General features: G+C 36.8%; 1 protein-coding gene across 13 annotated transcripts in view; it reads right to left on the bottom strand.

Annotated features, from left to right (window-relative positions):
• Nucleotides 1–1,199: 1,199 nt before the first annotated feature.
• MEF2C (myocyte enhancer factor 2C) overlaps nucleotides 1,200–20,208 on the bottom strand; it is a 128,094-nt gene continuing 109,085 nt past the window's right edge. For 5 of the 13 annotated variants that reach the window (XM_075137773.1, XM_075137771.1, XM_075137774.1 and 2 more), the window contains exons 7-10: nucleotides 14,119–14,291; nucleotides 11,769–11,898; nucleotides 10,751–10,886; nucleotides 1,200–3,740 (exon numbers count right to left, since the gene is read on the bottom strand). In XM_075137773.1, coding sequence (XP_074993874.1) covers nucleotides 3,515–3,740; nucleotides 10,751–10,886; nucleotides 11,769–11,898; nucleotides 14,119–14,291 — 665 coding nt within the window. In that variant the 3' untranslated portion in view covers nucleotides 1,200–3,514. Of the gene's footprint in view, nucleotides 3,837–10,750; nucleotides 10,887–11,768; nucleotides 11,899–12,819; nucleotides 12,844–14,118; nucleotides 14,292–20,208 lie in introns of all 13 variants that reach the window. The other 8 variants (XM_075137775.1, XM_075137764.1, XM_075137765.1 and 5 more) reach the window with 3 other exon arrangements.

Below are 20,208 nucleotides of genomic sequence, written 5' to 3'. Positions count from 1 at the left end.
ACAATACAAAAGGGTTGACATCCTTGAAAACAGTCTATGAGTTCTTTTAATTCTTACGCTAGCTTTACCTGAAAAAGATCTGAGGACAACAGATATTTTTATATTATTCATTAAAAACTGCTAAATTCCTCTTCTGGGAAAAATATAAGCCATTTTGTTATAAAACACAACTTTTGAAAAACACTGAAATGACAAAAGCTTTACTGCGAATGGCTCAATGCATACAATATACAGGTTGTGCAGATAGGGTATATCATATAATTGTCACCAGCAATTAAACACTAACTGACAACACCTTTTAATAGAGGTTAGCTTAGCTATAACAATACTTGCAGATGTCTAGAATGCCACTTCAGGTGTTTGAACTTACAATTAAGAATGTTGCCTAAAACATTATATAGCATGGGTTAAGGTAAAGTAAATGTTAATACTCTTTCAGGGCTCTGCCCCAAACTCCTTAAATACAAAGGAATCACACAATAAACCCAAATTAGCTTTGCAAATACAATAAATGGTAAGGTACAGATAAAGGAACAAGAAAGGTAGACAGTTATAGTTTACAGAAAGTGACTTCACAATCAAAGTTGTGCTTCTTATCATTAGATCAGTTTGCAAATATGCATTATCCCCCACAATTTTGCCAGTATAAGTTAGTTGCCCTCTGCAGCAGGAACAAGAGGGATGACTGGCATTTATTTTCACGTGATTCTGTTCTACTTGTGTTTATACAAAAATCACTGTCAGAGTTAATATAAATTGCCCAGGCAATACTTTTCACGCTACTTTCTGCTTAGTTACTTGCAGTAATATATTACACTGCATCTTCGTTAAATACGATATCTTTCCTTTTTCATGCGTTGCTGAGGCAAATCGCAAGGTAAACTATTAATATGGCTATTCTTCATATATCAATAGACCAAATCCCCTTCCCCACTGACAAGTTTCTACTACAATACTGATAAAGTTGTATTTTTTCTTGAAATGACAAGGTACATTTGTGATATATTTGCATATTTTTGACACACCAAAGTTTAAAATTCTCAGAAGAGAATACGAGTATAGGTTCATCTGAAGGTGAAGAAAGTGGTTTCAAAAACAGTTTTTTTGTGTTTTAAAATTAATTATGGGCCCCATTTTACCTTTTTTTTGTTTTGTTTTCATTTTTTTGGTTTTTTTTTGTTTTTTTTTTGTTTTTTTTTAAACATGCGTATCTTTTTCTTTACCCTGCAGATTGCTACACAAGATAAGATGGATGCATTAGTAGCACAGTATTCTGCTTAAAGAGTTTCCAGATTATGCACTAGCCCCTGCACGGCTGAGAGTGCCTGTAAGGCAAGCTTCTATAAAGTCATGATAAGTGAAAAGCGTATGTTCTAATGCACGCTGTAGTCTGTTCATCATTCTCTACTACAGAGAGGTACACTCTGTCACTGAGCAGTGCACAGCAACTGCATGTATAGGTGGGAAATGGAGTGTGGATTTCCCTTAACAAAATATTCTGTGTTGATATTTAGCTGTCACAGCTATAGCCTTCATCATAGTGTCAATGTATGTAGGTGAGAGTTGGAAGGACTCTTGGAAAAAGGAGAAATATTACAGTTTTACTATGGCACTAACATTTTGCTTAAACATTTTTTCCCTTCAACAGAAAGGTTAAACTGAAACATTTGAATATACCATTTTCTTCTAATAAACAAGAGGGACAAAGAGGGACTTAAAGAAACGATACACTCCCTCAGGTCAAGCTAATTTAAGTCAAAGGAACAATATGAGGCAGGAGAAAATGTGGATGCCATATGCTGAAGCAAATCTTGCTAGGGTGCAAATACACAGGGAGCGTTGTTCAACAACGTGCCCACTGTGAGATGACGTGACCGCAGAGGTCCGTGAGAACCAGGGACCTGGTGGCCAATATTGGCGGTGCAAGATCAATCGACTTTTGAATGGTCCTTTAATTGACGAGCTCTCGAGGAGTTTTACATCTGTGAGAGAGGGGAGTAATCTTTATCATAGGCATGTTCGTGCCGATCCCTCCCTTTAACTCTCCCTACTGCTTCCGCAAATATTCACCTGCACTCACGTAACTGACAGCCGTTAGAGCTGTACATCCGATTCCGACAGGCAGAATACCAGCTTCATTAATGAGAAAGGGCCAAGTTATGCCACTTTGTCATTTAACCCATGGAAAACTACAAGATACGCAGGACATTAAGTAATAGAAGGGCCCTTAACTTGTTACAATGCACAAAACAGCATGAAAGAACTAATCAGTATATACAATGGATCGCAGTTCACCCAACTGATTGTAAAATGCTGTATTAAAATGATTTAAGTTGTTACACCATGGGTAAATTCTAACTTTTTACAGATCAGTCTTTCAACAGCTGACTTCGACCTGTAAAATGTATACCCAGTAAAAGAAAACCGAAAGAAAATAGTTAAATGTGCAACTGCACAAATATAATTCCCCACTATTAAGATAACAAAAACTTTTGCTATTACCATAATTATTATATATATTAGAAAGCTATACACAAGCATGTTAATTTCACAGATTTTTTTAAAAGATTCTTAATATTTTATATAATTAGAAATACACATTTCAAAAACAAAACTTCTGCAAAGAGAAAACAGTTATCTTGGTTAGCAAAGCATGGAGTTCTTCATGGCTTAGGGTAGTGCTTTCTATACAAAAAGTCCTTTTAGTTTGTTTCTTCAGGACTGTTTAAAAGATTAGCGAAGCTATCAAGGAAAAAAGAACACATTTTGGCTTAAGGAAACTACAAAAGCCACAAATGCTTTGCAAACTCTGTCTTACTTTTTAATATGAAAATAAGCAAAATGTAATGTACATATTTTTATATTTTTTTTTATTTAATAAGTGATGCAGACCCAGAATTTTTAAAATTAAATATGTTAGCCCTCGAACTCAACATTTTTACAAGTATGGTCCTCTTTAAATGTTTTGATCCTTTTTAACTGAGTGCCATACTCTAATGATATGCCTGCATGTTTGTGAGCATTTTCGGTATGTTAGGTGACCCAGTCTCTTTCTAGCATCAATTCATGGCCACCCAACCGCTGGGTCTGTCAAAACATCTGTACATTTTCTATATGTTGCATAACAGCTGCTTTCTCTCTCAGTAAAGATCTGCCATTTCTGGCAAATGTTTTCCTTTTGTCTATTTACATGTAAATAACGTTGAACCTGCAACATGACACTATCTATTGTAACATACATTTTGCAAGGGAGCACAACAGTGAAAAGAAGTTAGCCTTAAAATCTATTTTGTACAAGTGTTCTGTTGTACAACTCAAGTGCTAAGCTTATCTCAGCATTTGTTTATCCTTATACTGTATCACTGAGGCAATTTAAAAGTACTTTTACAAAACAGAGTACCTGACTTTTTTTTTTTCCACACACAGCACATATAATGCATATCGACCCCCCCTCCCCCATTAAGGTATAGCACACACACACTGCAAGAAAAAAAACTAATAGGTAATAATGTTATCATGTCGCCCATCCTTCAGAGAGCCGCATGCGCTTGACAGAGGGGCTTTCCCTTTCGTCCGGCGAAGGTCTGGTGAGTCCAATGGGGGAGTGGAATTCGTTCCGGTGATCTTCTCGGTCACTTCCATCGTAGGAACTGCTACAGCTGCTCAAACTGTCAACAGGAGATCTCCCCGCCTCATGGCGCGTGTGCTGTGGGTATCTCGAGGGTGTGGTGGTACGGTCTCTAGGAGGAGAAACAGGTTCTGACTTGATGTTGAGGCTTTGAGTAGAAGGCAGGGAGAGATTTGTACTCTGAGATAAATGAGTGCTAGTGCAAGCTCTGTAGGAGGAAAGGAAACCCAGTTACAGACGGAGGAGGCATGGAGCCCCCAGATATGCACAAACACTCACACAGAACACCAGTGTAAAGGCTCGCGCAGGGCCAGCGCACGCAGAGAGCACGAGGGCTGTTTTCTGGGCAGAATTCACAAATTCAAAGAGATGAAAGCATCGCAACAAACGTGGTCGGCTTGAGCGGGACGTGCCCTCGGTTTGAAAGGAGGTCTCGCTTTCAATCTCTCTCCTTTTTTTGACTCAAGTGTCACCACAAATTTTGGAAGGCGAGCCTTTGCACTGTTGGAACCACCTGCAGGTTTCTTTATAACTAATGCTTGTGTGTGTGTATGCACCGGCTGAGACAGGGGAGGCACGGACTTTCTGCTGGCATTAATCCCATTACTTTGAATGCACCCAACTATTTTTATCGCAGTTCATGCGACTTCAGATGCAAAACAGAAACAAAAAATTTGGGCCAGGTACATATACCTTTCAGAATAGAGTTGAAATTACTGGTCTTAGGATTGACATTAATAAAATACCACAGGCAGGCAAGGATTTAGAATGATTTTATGGTTTAAATCTATGAATTCATAACTTCAGAATGCTTTTGAACAAACTACCAAAGAGAAGCTGAAGAGTAGTGGAAGATATCAGGGGATTGTACTGTTTGCCTATAGGAGAGCCCAGCTCAGTGGATGCTCCTAGCATCGAGAGAAACTGCTAGGCTAAAACTTTTTCAAAGGCAAGCTATATAACTCTTCTAAGCTCATTTTCTTTCTGTGCATTTTTGTGGGCAGGTAGTGGCAGAGGAAAGCTGAAACAGGCAGGGAGGAGAGTGAAGACTGAGAATGCGCTTTATCTCTATGGGAGAAATGAGATCGCTTGCATCTGCAGGATGTTTTGTACAAAAGCACCACCTCCTGGTAAAACCTGACTTTTCTCTTCGCTGTTAAAATAGAGTTCTCAACATGCAGTTCCATTACGTTCCACTTCAGGGACCATTTGCTAGGCTGAAGTTAGTGTCTAACCCCAGAGACACAGTTTCAAGGTTTCTCCTCTGGAGTATTTATACAGGAGGAGACTGAAGGCAGTAGGGGCAACAGACCACTTGGCCTCATAAGATTTTAAACCCGAAGGCATGTGCAGGCATTTTTACTGCAAGCAGAAGAAATATCGGGATTTACAAGTAATTTCTAAGCATGTAGAAGAAACAATTAAGTTTAGATGTGGTCTTTTCACTTATTGAAATATGCCACTTTTCCTGATACCTCATCAACTGGGAGTTGGGCTTTACTTAAGCAACATTTACTACAACTTTGATGAAAGACAAAATGTTTTCTTCTGAGAGATTTAAATGCCACTATGTGGCTTCAATATTGAATGATATCAGCTGCTTTTATCAGGAATTATTGCAGTCTTTAATAATGGATGGATCTTGTTAGAAAACAGAGAAAACAGGATGTTCTACCTCCAATTGCTTTTATCTACCCTTCAGTCCTATACAGCAGAATGTGCCAAATTTGCAGCAATCCCTTTCATAACTCACAGAGTTCGTGAGTAATAGCCCTCAGAGTAGCAAATGTAGGCATTTTTTTTTTTTGGCAAAGAGGACATTTTCTTTGCTTTTATAACTGTTAAATTAACACATATAAGAAACTGTAAATATCAGACTTCATCATTCCAGTTTAGTGAAATATTCCACTCTTTTCCTGAAAACTTGTTGAAAAGAATCCAACAAGAATCAAAAATACATTCCTGTTGGTTTGTTTTTTTTTTTGCTTTTCATTTCCAGTGACTTTATTTTTCAGTTGCTTAGGAGATACTAGGACTTCACCTGGGAAAACAGGCTGCCAGTTTAGCACGTATGATAAGATTACATATGATTTTAGATGCCAAGCTTATAGCTAAATCTGAAGGTGGAGCCTGGAGATTTGATTTAGAAGTGTTTGATATGAGCAGATGACATGTCACTTTGCAAAGCTGGGGATAGCTAAAAAACCCATGCTAGTTAAAAACAACCGTATTCCGTCAGATTTGTTCACATGGAACATACTTGCATTTTACTGTGTGACAGCCCCCAGAGGAACAAATCTAGAGGGATAAGCTACATTTTCAATGAAATAGAGCTAGTATTGCTGTACTGCGATGTTGCTTTTTTAATAGTGTTTCAGAAGCGAATATGAGAATGCATCTGTATAGACTTTTCTTTAGATTCCTTGTGATTCATCAGCAGGGTTATGTAAACACCTGGCATACAAATTTGTGGCAGTTTTAAAAATGCTATAGGTTGATCTGCATTTTGAACACTTTTTTGTAAATTGAAAAAAGGTTAAGAAGTCATTTTGGGAGGTCAGGACTAAATTTTTGAGGTTTAAAATAATGTAAATAAATTAAAGCAATTCTTTTGAGTCATCATTCAAATTTTTTTTTCTTTTTAAATACAGTCTTTTTCTGCTAAAACTATTTCTGAATTTTAATATCTGTTTTTTGGTGACTAGAATTTACATTATTTCATTAAAATTTTCTGAAACATTTTTATGAGAATCTTATGTAAACTAAAATGATCGATTACAAGGGAAACCTAGTGTTACACATAGATGGTGAACAGTGAAATAGTACATACTTAGGTGCAGTCTTTAGACCCGTATTCTAAACAGAGAATTGACCTCTAGAATAGAAGCTGTATTATAAAAAATGAGAATTGTCTGCTACAAAATGATTTCTTTTCATGTATGCGTGTGTGTGAGTGTAGAAACAGCTGTTTGTATCTATGTGTATCAATGTATATTTTACACTGTTGCTTCATATAATTATGTAATTTTGGTCCTATTTTCATCATTTGAAACCTACACTAAGTTCACTGGAAAACAAACAGGTTTTTAATATGGAAAATCCACAGAGGAAATAAAGCAAATGACTTCAAAGGATTGTGTGCAATTATAAGCACTCAGTAAGTGCCATGCAGTCCACTCCTGTTGACGTAATCACCTTTTTCCATATAGTGTATGAAAACGTTTCATTTTATCATTGCAATGAAGAAAATTAATGTTTTAATAGCAGTTCCTATTAAACCAGTATAGTGATGTTTATTTAGAACACAACAGCCACATGGGAGAAATGCTGGTTCCTATCTGGGTTCAACACTGAACAGCTACACAGCTCTGCCGTGTAAGAGGTGGGAAGCAAGTCAGGATGAGTCCAGCGAGATGCCAGTGAGACCGGTTCTGTGTGTGCCTCCACCTATTCGAATCTCCAGCTGTATGGAAGCTCAGCATGCACAGATAGAAGTGCAGATCTGAGTAGGTGATGAGTGAGGACATGAACGTGCACTAGATAGAAGTGTTTACAGAGGGAGAAAGTGGTCTGTTGAAGGAAGAGAAAGCCTCACAAACCTTTTCTTTTATTAGTTTACTTCCACACTTCATATCATTTTCCCCCATAAATAAATATATAAGGAACCACTGAAAATTCACTGCAAAATTTAATTATGTAACTTTAGTTATGTGCTGTTACTAGGAGAATAGAGGATATTTTTGACTTGCTAGCAATGCAACCTTCCTCCACCCCCTCTTTTTTTCTTTTAGGTAAAAGCAAAGTTGCTTTTTCATATTTTCTGATAAATGTAAAAGCAGAATAAAAATTTCTGTGTCAAGATATTTTCACTAGGTCTCACATGTTAACGTCTACCCTTTAAAAAGAAATTTCTAAATGAAGAATAATATGAAACTGAATCACTGGAACGTCTTATTTACAATGGTGGCATAAGAAAAAAGGCTCAATCCTAAATATGTAAGGTTTTTATTCAAAACAAGGAAGTTGGCAGAACTGATACAAATTCAGAAAACATGATGTCACCGCATCTAAATTTTTCAGTAAAAATGATTCAATGGAAAATATTTGCCCATATGGCTATTACCTAATCAAAATTAATCATTGCTAAGTAATAAGCTTGCTATGTAAGAGTCACAGAACAAGTCAACAGTATGCATGAATTTGGACAATTTTTTGTTCGGGTGGGTAAAAGTTTGGAGAAACTTCTTTTACATAAACAATTATCTATACTGAAGATTCTTCAGATGAAATACTGTTTTTATGCTTGCACTTATACTTTAGGAAAGCCAAAATTTCACTTGTGGATGATACTTAAGGTAAGGAAGAAAAGATTCTCTCTTAGACTGGGAAATATGGATGAAAGAGAACATTTTCCATGTAATAGACTTGTGCCTACAAAATTTAGATCATTTATTTCAAAATTTGGAATGGACTTCTCTTCTGGATAGCAGCAATTAACTTCTAGGTAGACTTTTTGGTCCATGTTAAATAAGCAGTAACCCTCTCTGTAAGAGACATTGCAGCAATATTCAGAAAAAATCCCACAATTTTGGGAGGGATTGATTTTCAATAGAATTTTTGTGCATTTTTTCCATATGTAGACCTAGTTAGAAGACCATGAAAGTACTATTTTGCTTTTTAACCTAAAAAGTTGAAAAGTCTGACTTGTTTTAATGTCCCAGTCATATCAAAACATCCTCTACGTTGTTATTCTCTTCACCAGGCTCAGCAAAAGGCCAAAAGCTGGGCAGACAGGGAAAGTGAACTACTCCTATGTCCCTCAGGTATTTGCCCTCAAGCCCACTGGCACTAGTATGGTTGCTAATTGCAGAGCCAACGTGAAGAGTTAAGAATCAGGTTGTAGAGATCTTCTTCAATTATCTTAGAGATGGTTCTGACAGTGCTGCTGAAATTGCTGGGGACTTATCTGGGGCAAGCTAATACGTCTAACCATATCCTATTCTATTACTAACCATATTCTTCTGCCATGCACTGAGGAAGGGGAGCTGTTTTTCACGTTTAGGCTTCGGAGAAAAACAAAACCTGCTGGAGAACTAGGATATCTCTTCCAGTAACTCTGTTTTCTTACAGGTCTTTACAGCCTACTGTTACCAACAAACATCTCACAGTTGCCACATCTTTCCAGTATATCACCTCACTCAGCACAGGGATTTGGGTTCTCAAACCCTTTCTAGATCTATTTTCTCAAATACCTGGGGATGACTATAATTTTCTGTGATTGTTTTAATCTTCCTGTAAATTCTAGATCAGGTTGACATGGACTGAATATGTTCTGTATAATTTGAAGTTTTTAAAATAATCCAAAAGTTAGCACAGGTGCTTTTGCACATAGAACTCAGTGATTAAAATAATATGAAGAAATGCTTATGATTTTCTGCAGAGATAGAAGACTTCTCCAGAACTGTCAGTGAAGAAGCTTTCATAGCTGAATTCATTTACAAATCACTGAAAGAATAATAATAAAAGTAGCAACTCAGAATGTATTCCACCAGCCACAGCCATTACACTTTGACATTCTGTGATATGAATTAGAAACAGATGACGATGTGTGACATATCTGAAAAGGCATGTAGTTCGTTTAGGATTTAATTTATACTTTTTTGGTTAACCAAATAGCCTTGTTACATTCTTTGGTACGCCACTGAAAACAATCAGCTTATTGTAAGGTTATACATTGATATCTAACATGTGAGTTTTCAATTTATTTGAGACTTTATGTCTTTACTTGTACAGTTAGCCTGAATGTTGCCGCAGAAACAGTGCAAACTCAAAAAGAAAATAGAAGAAGCGTAAGAGAAAGGTATTAAGACTATTTTTTCTAGCACAGCAACTATTTCAGTTGTATGTTTTTATGTAGTTAGTATCTATATATGCTTATTTATATAAAAATGAGGTTTAAAAAATTTTTGTTTCCTCTGAAACACTTGTATAGCTGTCCTTTAAAAACCCAAACCATCTGTACATGGTAAAGAAATTATAGTAAGTTACAAAAAGTGGTCAGATAAATTAGAAGGAGAATTTTGAATTTTAAGCCACATTTATAGTATTAAATAGTTTCACACTATGGCAACCATCTTGCAAAAAAATTAGCACATATGTGCAACACCTTTTTTGTTTACTTTTCAAATGCATGTGAATTAAATTTCTCCTCATAAATACACTCCAGCTGTTTTCAGCGTCTATTTTTATAATGAAAACTTTTCAAATTCAAACATGTCTAGCCATACCTTAGGCTATGTGTGGCGTGCTGGTGAATGCCTACAGCCTTACTTAATAGAAACTGCAGATACCAGATTTTTGAAAATCATACTCTTAAAGTTCACTTCAATGAGCCAATAGCTTGCTTTTTCAAGAACGCATTAGGTGACTTCCCTGTGTGAATTTTCACACTTTTAAAAATCCTGAAATGATTTAGCAGTGTGCTTCACCAATCTTGAATAAATGTCTGGAAATTAGCCACTAGAGGGCACGAATACCTATCCTCCTCAACACAGGCAAATCACAGTGAGTTTTGTGGGCTTACAGTTCTTAGGCCTAACTACGTTATTTGCTCGTAGAAAACATATCCAAAGAAATGAAACTTGAATGTCAGAGTTGAGCAGAAAGGAGTCTGTGATTATTATATAAGGTGAAGGCTTAATCTCAGGTCAAATCATTATGTCACTCTTAGTTGATTAAAAATATTTAGAAAATTTTCAAGTTTACTGTAAATATTTGTGCTATAGTAACTGGAAATCAAAAGCATAAATGGCAAAATACAGCAACAGCACAATATAAGTGTTTAGTTTGGTCTTTAGTAGTGAAATAAAATGCTATTTAAAGAAACAAGGAATAAAACATGAACAGCAGTCCTTATTACACTATGGAGAAAATGTCATGGACACAGAATATTTCATTGTAGCTACCTAGCAAACTTTTCATGAAATAAGTAGTTCCAGTTTTGGGAAATGGAGCTCTTACACATAGTAAATATGTGCTGATATGTTGTCTTGATATATTTCAGATTTGGGATTACTGGGGAGACTGAAGTTGCTGTAGAACAATAAAATAAACACTGCTTACCCCAATTGACTGAGGGCAGATGGTGGCATGTTATGTAGGTGTTGCTGTTGCCAGCCAGTCACAGAACCAAGATGAAGAGCACTGGCTGTATTAAACCCAGAGAGAGATGATATATCTGCACTACTCAGAGAATATTCTAGATTTGAAAACAGAAAAGACAGCAATTAGAAGAGAATTGAAGAGGAAGCAATTAAACAATAACTAGCATCGTAATTTTCACATGTCACTTTATAAGCCTTTTAATTTTAATTACACCAATCACATTAAGTTGCAGCAGAAAAAGTAGACCTTCCTCTTCCCTCAACTCATTAGCTTGGGAGCAAATAATGCATTAATAATTATTCTGTAATTTAGCAGGGCTTTTCTGGATCTGGAAGATCCAAAGCATTCTTAGCTTGTATATCCACCATAACTATAGATGCATTCTCACAGAGTCAAAGATTTGAAAAACATAACAATATTTTGGTTGCAGTCTTTCCTGCAGGCAGCCTGTGTCTGAACAATGCATGTCTTCTGTACGAGCATTGGCTCTGCATGCCAGCATGTTCTATACAGCAGCAATGTGCAATGGGAACTGGAAAGGATCTCCCGAGGCTTCATTCTAGTCTCTCCCAGGTAACTATGTGATAGCCCACAAAGTTACTGAACTCCGCTTTGAAGCCAGTGAAGCTGCTTGCTCCCATGACCCTTATGACTTTAGGAAGGTGTACGCAACTATATGAAATTACCTGTGGTATTGAAAGGATTAAGAAATGTCTTTTAAGTTACATTTCTTATTAAAGCCAATGAAGGAAAGCTATCAAAGCAGTTTTCCATTTGAACAAAATAGCTAACTTTTAAATAGATATGTCTCAAGTTAGTTACAGATATAGAATAAGTAAATACAGAGCAAAAGCCTATCAGCTATGAATTTTTCAGTTTCTCCCAACGAACATTAGCTAATTCATTAATACCGAGATAGACATTTGTCAGCATCTTGCTCCCTCCCCCACCCTTCACATCTTGCACTCATACTTACCAGTACCATATGTTGTTGAGATGGCTGATGGGTATCCTCCCATCCCTTGCCCTGGTAGAGTAGGAGTTGCTACGGAAACCACTGGAGTAGCCAATGACTGAGCAGACTGGGAGTTATTTATCCTCTGATTCTTTTAAAGTAAGTAAAATAAACATATTATTGAGTAGTTTTAAGTCAGTTGAGTGTATTAGCTTTCTGGGTATGTTTTGTGCATGAGAAATACAGGCTGATACAAATTCCTAGAAATTAATCATTTAACATGTGGCTTTTATGAACTCTGCCAACCCTATCATTTACAAGCCTTCAAGAGACCAGTTGTCACCATAGTAACCCATTACATCAGTATCTCCTAGGTAACTGAACTAGTAACAAGTAAGATTGCTTTTATTGTGGGTAGAAGAAGAGATCGTGTGAAAAATCGATGAAATGAAATATGTAAGCCCTATTCCCATTGTTTTCCTTTTCACTCAAAAAAAAAAAAAAAAAGGGCAAAAGAAAAGACCCCAAACCCAGCCCCACTGGATTTTATGCTTTGGAAGTGAGGGGCACCCCGGGGCTGCTGAGCACAGAACTCTTACCAGCAGATGGTGCTCTGACTACTTCGTTTTTGTGCCATAAAGCAAACTTCAAGAGCGTGAGGTAGCACAGCAGTTACACGCTTATCTTTAACTCCGGGGCACTAGGTGTTGCACTGTAAAAATTGCACTGGAGAACTCTAATCCTGTGAGTGGCAGGATAAAATGAACAGAGAGCCACCAAAAAAATGCCAGAAGGCTGCGCCGTCTTCAACAGCGCAAGTTTGCACGCCCTCAAAGCACCAGCAACAAGAAAGCTTTATTCTAGCATGCACAATGTGAATATGTGCAACAACTGCACCTGGCCTGCCATACTGCTAAATTTCAAAAATTATGGTGACCTTTCTGTTCACAAAACAGTTGTGGTAAAGTTTTCCATTTTATTTCAACCAACACTCCACCTACACAAGTATCAATCGTACAAAAGAACTGCTTTTCTTTTCCTCGTTATTAAGATGAACATCACTACCACTTACCAGAAGCAGATCAACGTCCTCAGACTGAGTGCATAGGAAAGGAGCATTAAAAATTAGTGAATATAAATATTTACCAGGATGCAGATTTCTAGCCGAGGGAATAGCTTCATCTGATAGGGGCAGCAAATTAAACACTTTCTGAGCGTAGTTTGGAAAGATAACACTTCATAGATCTCCTCTTTGTCCTTCTAATGGGATGTTTGTTTCAACGGCAAGGACAATCTACCCAGTTTTCAAAACAAGACTTTCTCTAAGGATTCATTATTCCTTCCACGGCCCCAGTGGCTGCAGACTGTGTTGCTAAACCTGGTTTCAGGAGACCTGACCATTCACAGAATCCCTTGGAAAGTATCAGTTTTAAGGACCTTGGAATAAATCATTTGATGCAGACAGCCTGTCACTGCCTTGGTCGACTTTGAGCATTGCCCCGTAGGAGACTATTTGTTACTTATCCTCTCAGAAGGCAGCATCACATTTATGGGGGGTTTTAGTTTGATGTTCCAAGTTAATTTATTATGCGTCAAGCTGAAGTAGCCAGCCTGGAAGTTGTTTTAATAGTGTCTGTTACATAATGGTAAAATGTGTTTATAGTGTCACTTAAATTTACCATCAGGATCATTTTAAAATTAAGCTCACTTTTAATGTTAAATCACTCATGAAAGATTTACTTGCAACCACTAACCAACTTTCGGAAGGGAACTACATGATACGCATACGACACCTTCACGATTCAACCTTCTAGCATAATAGCCTGCCTAAGTTTTGTTAATCCTGGCAGGAGATACAGCAATTTCATGCTCCTTTTTATCCTGCTCTATCTATTTACTACCTACCACTTATCATCACAAAATTTGGCCTTTGGAGCTCAGAGTGATAGAGTTCAAATTAATTTATTTGTAGTTAATCTGCCATCTGCTGAGAGTCTGTGTGGCTAAATATTTATGAAAAACACAGTAGGTTAGGAATACTCAGGGTTAAATTCAGCCTTTATAACAAATCCAGGAAAGGCTTTTCCAGCTACTAGGAAAGAGAGTGCAGAAGTTTAGACTGTGCAGGACACAGTTCCTATTTTGCCACTCAATAGAAAAAAGGGAGGAAGTAAATATGACTTCATAAAAGCACTCGAACAGGCTCTGCCTACATCCTCAGCTCGATGTCAGACCTTAAGGTTAGACAGAAAGACCAAACAAGCAAGCATGTTGAATGTTATTCTGCTGATTTTAGTTGCTTGAGCAGGCCTTGAAATTCCTAAATATCTCTTATCTGAAGTAGATAAAAAATGCTTTGAAAATGCATTACCACTGATGGCATTGTATTCTTGCTGCCAGGTGGAATAAGCACACGGAGATCTGGTTTACGGTTGTTCATTCCCAAATTCATTGGAGGTGGAGATTTTGCTTGCATATTCTTGTTCAAGTTGCCAGGTGAGACCAGCAGACCTGGTGAGTTGCGGGGGTTGCCATATCCATTTCCTGTTTAGGTTAAAAAAAAGAAAAAAAGAAAAGAAAAAAGACAGAATGATTATAAACTCCAATGTATTTCTTAAGACTGAACACTAAAAATGTCAAATAAAAAAAATCAAGGTAAATATCTGTGTCATGTAATGTATCTTTATAGGAAAATACAACACGTGCTGTATTTGGAACAAATGGTCTGAAAATGCTTTCTCTCATGGCAGTCGACATCTCAGTGATGTGCTGAAATTAACGTGTTTATACGACTCTGTTTACAGCACTATGGTATATAGCACCATATACTGCGCACTCAAAGCAGCCAAGATCTAACGTTTGCCTTACAAGAGAATCAGGGAAGTCAGACAATCTTATCGCTTAAAAAAATGTCAAAGCTATGCTGTGTTTTCTCGACAACTACAGAGGATTCTGCCTTGCCTGACTCAGCCCTTTCCAGGTCATGATTTTGTTTTGTTTTTAAACAAAGGATGAGTATAGCAAGGCTGTAATTTCCAGAAAAGGCAGTGGGAGGACTAGGAAGATTTTTAAATGTTTTTGGCTCTCTTTCACCACACTTTTTGGACCTGATTCTGTCAACACTAAAGTCAATGGGAGCAAGAGCATAACCTTATTTGGAAAATACCACCGTTATCTTTCATCTTCATCTCTCTGCTGCTTTCTGCAGGCCCCAGGAACATTTCTGACAGGCAAATGCTTCATTTGCCTTTTTCAGGAAAGGGTTTCCTTCTCTCGCCACGTAGTACTGACAACTGTATATCCGTTAAGGTTACTGACCTACCATTCCACTAAAAACGAGACCTTCCTATTTCATCCGCCTAATTTCACCTCTTACCCACACAAAGTCTGGGGAAAGAGATGACTTTTTAGTGTAGCCTTGAAATTCTGTCTGCACAGGCTCAAGAGAGATGCAGAAACTGCCCAGTCATAGAGAGGGAATAGCACGAAAACTAGTACAGAAAGAGAAAACTTTCACGGATAAATACCAAGAAAACAAATGGTAGGGGAGGCTTTCTGTTCTGTGCTCATCTTTTGTTCGCAGCTCGCAAGCAGCGACACGTAACCTAGAAATAATGTGGGAAGATGAGATTGTGAGTGTGGCAGAGCCCTACGAGTTAGAAGCTCTGGACCTTCTAATTTCCTTTGTAGTCCCAAAGTTAGTGAAGAACTCAGTATCTCACTTTTTTTTGCATGTGAAATGAGGTTTACAGCCCTAAAGGACATAAATGGATTATAAAACTAAAATCGATAAAATCTATGAGGTGGGCATAAAAATGACAACACATGAGAGTGAATCTGTCTTCTAGTTAGGATAATGAAGTGTGTCCAAGCATGATAACATTATATCATATTTTTAATCCACAAGGATGTCAGCCAATTTTATTTATCAGATCAGCAAATCCATGGGAAAAAAAAAGTATCTGTCAAAGGCTATTAAATACAAAAACACCACTTCGAGCTCTGGAAGACCCTGAACTGTGAAGACTAAGCTTAGGACACAGGAAAAGTATCACAAAGTGCTTGACTTCCATATTTGTGAGATACCTTCAATCATAGGTCTGGCCTGGCTTGTTTCTTCTCATGCTTTTTATTATCATGATCTCCCAAGTCTTTGCAGAAAGGAATTACGATGAAAATTTAGAAACACTCAGATCACTTCAGAGGTTTTATATTAAAATACTTTTCATAGTTAATCTTGTTGTTTATTTCCTTAATAATATCTTACAGTTAGTGAGATAGAATGAGTTAATGAAAAAAAAGTGTATTTTACACTTATCAAGCTAAAATAGCAGAACACTGTCAAGAATTTTCCATTTTGTGTCAGTGGGCTTTTTTTTAAATGAACCATTGCTCTCAATGTAGATTTGCTACATATTATGCTCTAATTAATGTTATGTGTTACCAGAGGCGGCAAAATTAGAAGGGGCATTTTGAATATACCACAATATTTTCTTCTAGAAACTACAGCGCCTTTTAAAAGTTGATCTCTTACAAACTGAATACTGAAAAACTAATGACGTGGAGAAGCGATCAATAGAAGAAACAGAAGCAAAAGCAGAGTTTCTCTGGTGCTGGTTTCACACAGGAGCTATTTTACCAACACGAAGTAAGATTGCCTTGTGAAATCTGTTGTACGACAAGCATTTGTTCAGAAAGAGAAAATGAAGCTGTTTGAAGAAGCAGTGTATTTTTTTTTTAGTTCTACAACACACAACCTAAGATATTTAATGAAACAGCATGCACTGTAATGTATATGTTTGTTTCTACAGTTGTGATTTTCCGAGAATAGAAACCCTTACAAGAAAGAACTCCCATTTTCCACGTAAGATTTACTTGATATAATTTACTATTAAAAATTAAGAGAAAGAATGCATCTGTATAAAACTTTACTCTTCAGAAACTTTTGTCTGATCTTTATATTATTTACCTACTGATGTAAAATATTTTGAATCGTGATAACATTTCTTACATTTATATTTTTAGAACATCAAATTATTTTTAAGAACTACTGCAATCTTCTTTTTACCAGTAGATTTCTGCTGTTCATGGCATATTATGCCAGCTAGCATTTTGGAGCCATATAATAACCATTCCTCTTTCCAGCCACCAAATTGTTATTCTTTTGGTATAATGTGGATTCAGGAATGTAAGACTGTGGACCTTAAACCAATGATACAGAAACCCATCATTTGAAAATCAATGATGAATGCATGCATGCGGTTTGCAGTTAAGAAGACTCTGCATTTAAACCAGCTCTTTAAACCGTATTCTCTGTACTCAGAAAGCTGTGGCCTGCTCTGAGGCAGCTGTCCCACCTTCAGATAAATCCACCGAAGAGAATGGCCTCATTTACATTCAGAGGCAAAAAAATGTATAAGACTTCTAATATACAAATTAAACCTTCCTTCATCTTATACTTTAAAATTACACTCTGCCTGGACAATTATCAATTTAGATGTGACTGTATGCAGAACATCGCATTCCACTATCCACTTGAAAGCGCAAAAATTATATGTCATGTATGAATGGATTTCCTGATTATAGATTATAAGAAAATGAAAACCAGATGGATTTTAGAGCAAGTTGGCTTTACATTTTTATTTGGTTAAAAGCCATATTTTCGCTGGAATAAAACATTTTTAAACATTACGGATATAACTTGTAATGTATAATGAAAATAAAAACAGTAGATGCACAAGTTTTAAAGGGCATATGTCAGAATTTGTAAATTTACAGCATTTTCAATTCAAGAAGGTTTCAGAGAAAATTATTTTTCCTCGTGTTGTTTGTTATACTGACTTGAAAGAGTGAAAATATTTTACACAGAAAAGATCTTGTTTCTAGACAGAACTAGTGGAGCAGCACGTGTCATGAAATGCAGTGCCAGACTTTGTATTTGGACTAATGGCAGAATATAAAGACAAACGCTTTCTGAGCATAGAATGCTCTTCTTGGGCATGTTCCCACACTCTGCATTTAGGCAGAAGTGCCATTGACTTTAGAAGGAATTCTGTCCAAGTACTGACTGCATGATTAATCCCTGCAATATCACTTTTTAAAAACATCCAGAGAAGTTATTTTTGTGCACCAGTAGTTAGTCATTCAAGAAGAATTATTAAAAAAAAAAATCATTTACTGATTGAAAACTACAATTTGAACTATGTTACAAATTCACATACTACTATCTTAAATGGGCACTTCCATGTTTTAAGAATTTAAGGGTACGAGTAGGGCACAAGCTTATTCAGGACAGGACAGAGAGCAAAGTTTACTTCTCTTCTTTCGTCCCCAATGAGTAACACCTGTACCTTACATGTAGTTTTGGTCATTGGTGTTACAGTGGCTGCAAAGTGACTGTAATTCCTGATATTCTCAGAGTTAGGGCAATAATTCTGTACTGAGCATTTAAGCCAAGAAACTTCCCATGTGTTAAGGTAACACAAATGAGGGAAGAATAATTAATTTCCATATCTCTCAACATTCTTGAGCAGCATTGTCATGATTCAAAGTCTTTAAGTCTTGAAAAACTGGAAAATTTTTGTATTTTGATTTCTTGAAGTTTTGAACCTGTCATGTCTCTACTTGTTTCTTTTTAATTTGTGATTTCAAAGATACAAAATAACACTGAATGAAAAAACCTCTATGGTAGTCCTAGAAGAACGAAGAACAAGACACACAATTTATATGTCCTTTCTTTGATCTCTCTTTCATTTACTCGAATGCTTTTCACTGACCATATGGGTTGAGAATTTACAAGATCTTTAGGAACCTGGGATGCCTACCTCCCATTAATTTTAATAGGAAAAGAGCTTTCAAATTCTCGAAGGAGTTTCAATAAATATTAACAGTCATTTCAAGTTTCCAACAAGTGTATGCTCTTGTGGAAATTATCATAATTCTCCCGAGAAGAATGTGTACATTCCATTTCACGGAGGATTCCTGCTTCTTACTGGGTTACGTTAAATGCACATCCCATATATATGACATTATGACTGACCATCAAGCCTCTCAAAAAGAATGTTAAATTTAGAATGAATCTATATAAACATGAGCGCCAACTATGCTACAATTTACCTCCACTTCAAAATATATGTATATATAAAAGAATCAGTGCAGTAATAGAAATTTTGCTAAGTTTACACCCAGTTTTGCACTCTTCACTCAGTTCCTTTTCCTACTTTCTGGAAGAATGGTAATTGTTCCTAACAATAATTAAAAGGCAATGAAAGGGTTCCTTTTCGCTCTTACATCTTATGTGTAAATTTTTTTTTTAAATGCATACGCACTGTTGGAACAGGCTATGGTTTACCACCCAAACAAAATAGATACCAACAATAAAACACTAATGCCAGGAAGCTGTACTGGTGTTCACCTAAACATAATTTTTAAAAGAGATGAGATAATTTTTAAAAGAGATAATTGCAGGTTCTTACTCACATGTTGCATGCTAGTCATTTCACAGTACATGACCTCTACTAACTGCAAGCGGTAGAAGAAAACCAATCTGCAGATATGCTCACCCAGAAAAAAAGAAAATCTTTACGTTAAAGTAGCTGGCCATTCCCACAACATTACACTGATGGACGTTCTTTACTGAATTACTGGGAGCCATCTCAGACAGATGTGGTATATAAAACCTACTGACTTTGTGTGAAAGAATTCTCAAGCATCTTGTGAAATATCAGCTGCTTTTTGGTCTGAAATAGGATGAAAGTGTTGTGAACGCATAGACATTTGGAAGAACGGGAAGAGAATGAGGAGAAAACTATCTCAACAAGTCTTTGTTATAGTTTTAGAAACCAACCATTTAGAAGTAATGTAAACAAAAAGGTAGAGATTCCTACAACAATAGAAGTTGATATCCAGGTCTCTCTCTAACTCACTCATTCTTGCCATGCACGTTGTGTAACTGTTAATGGGAAATTCCTGCTCTTTAAGTCTAAAGCTATATAAAGGGCTCTAATGGTACTACAGTTGTCCTGTGCTGGGAAAAAAAGACAGTATTCACTAAATCACTAAAATACTGCTAATTCTGTAGGCAATTTAGGTGTACATGGAGGGTCACCTGCACTGGGACTGCAGAAAGCTAAAGGTTACACTGTGCATCCCATTTCACGACTCTGGGTGTTAGTGAGATCTCATTTTGGAAACCAGGCAAATCTCCGTTGCTTCCACTGCAGCGGAAGTAACTGGTCTCATCAAATCTCCCAGGGAAAACTGTGTGTATGATCTGCTCATATTTTGAAAAAAGTGACTTCTCTGTTCTGTGGCTCACATTTTTCAGTTTTGCTATGTCCCTGGGCTGGTTCAAGTACTTAGGCTCAGATCCTACATACTGAGACAGTATGGGTCTTACTGCTAGATCTTGCGTTTAGTGGCATTAACAGTCCTCTAACCAGTCTCATGGTTCCCCCCACCC

This window comes from Calonectris borealis, chromosome Z (genome assembly GCF_964195595.1).
Source record: "Calonectris borealis chromosome Z, bCalBor7.hap1.2, whole genome shotgun sequence".
Taxonomy (NCBI): Eukaryota; Metazoa; Chordata; class Aves; order Procellariiformes; family Procellariidae; genus Calonectris; species Calonectris borealis.
The sequence above is the reverse complement of the archived record's forward strand: the minus strand, read 5'-3'. Positions and strand labels throughout refer to the sequence as shown.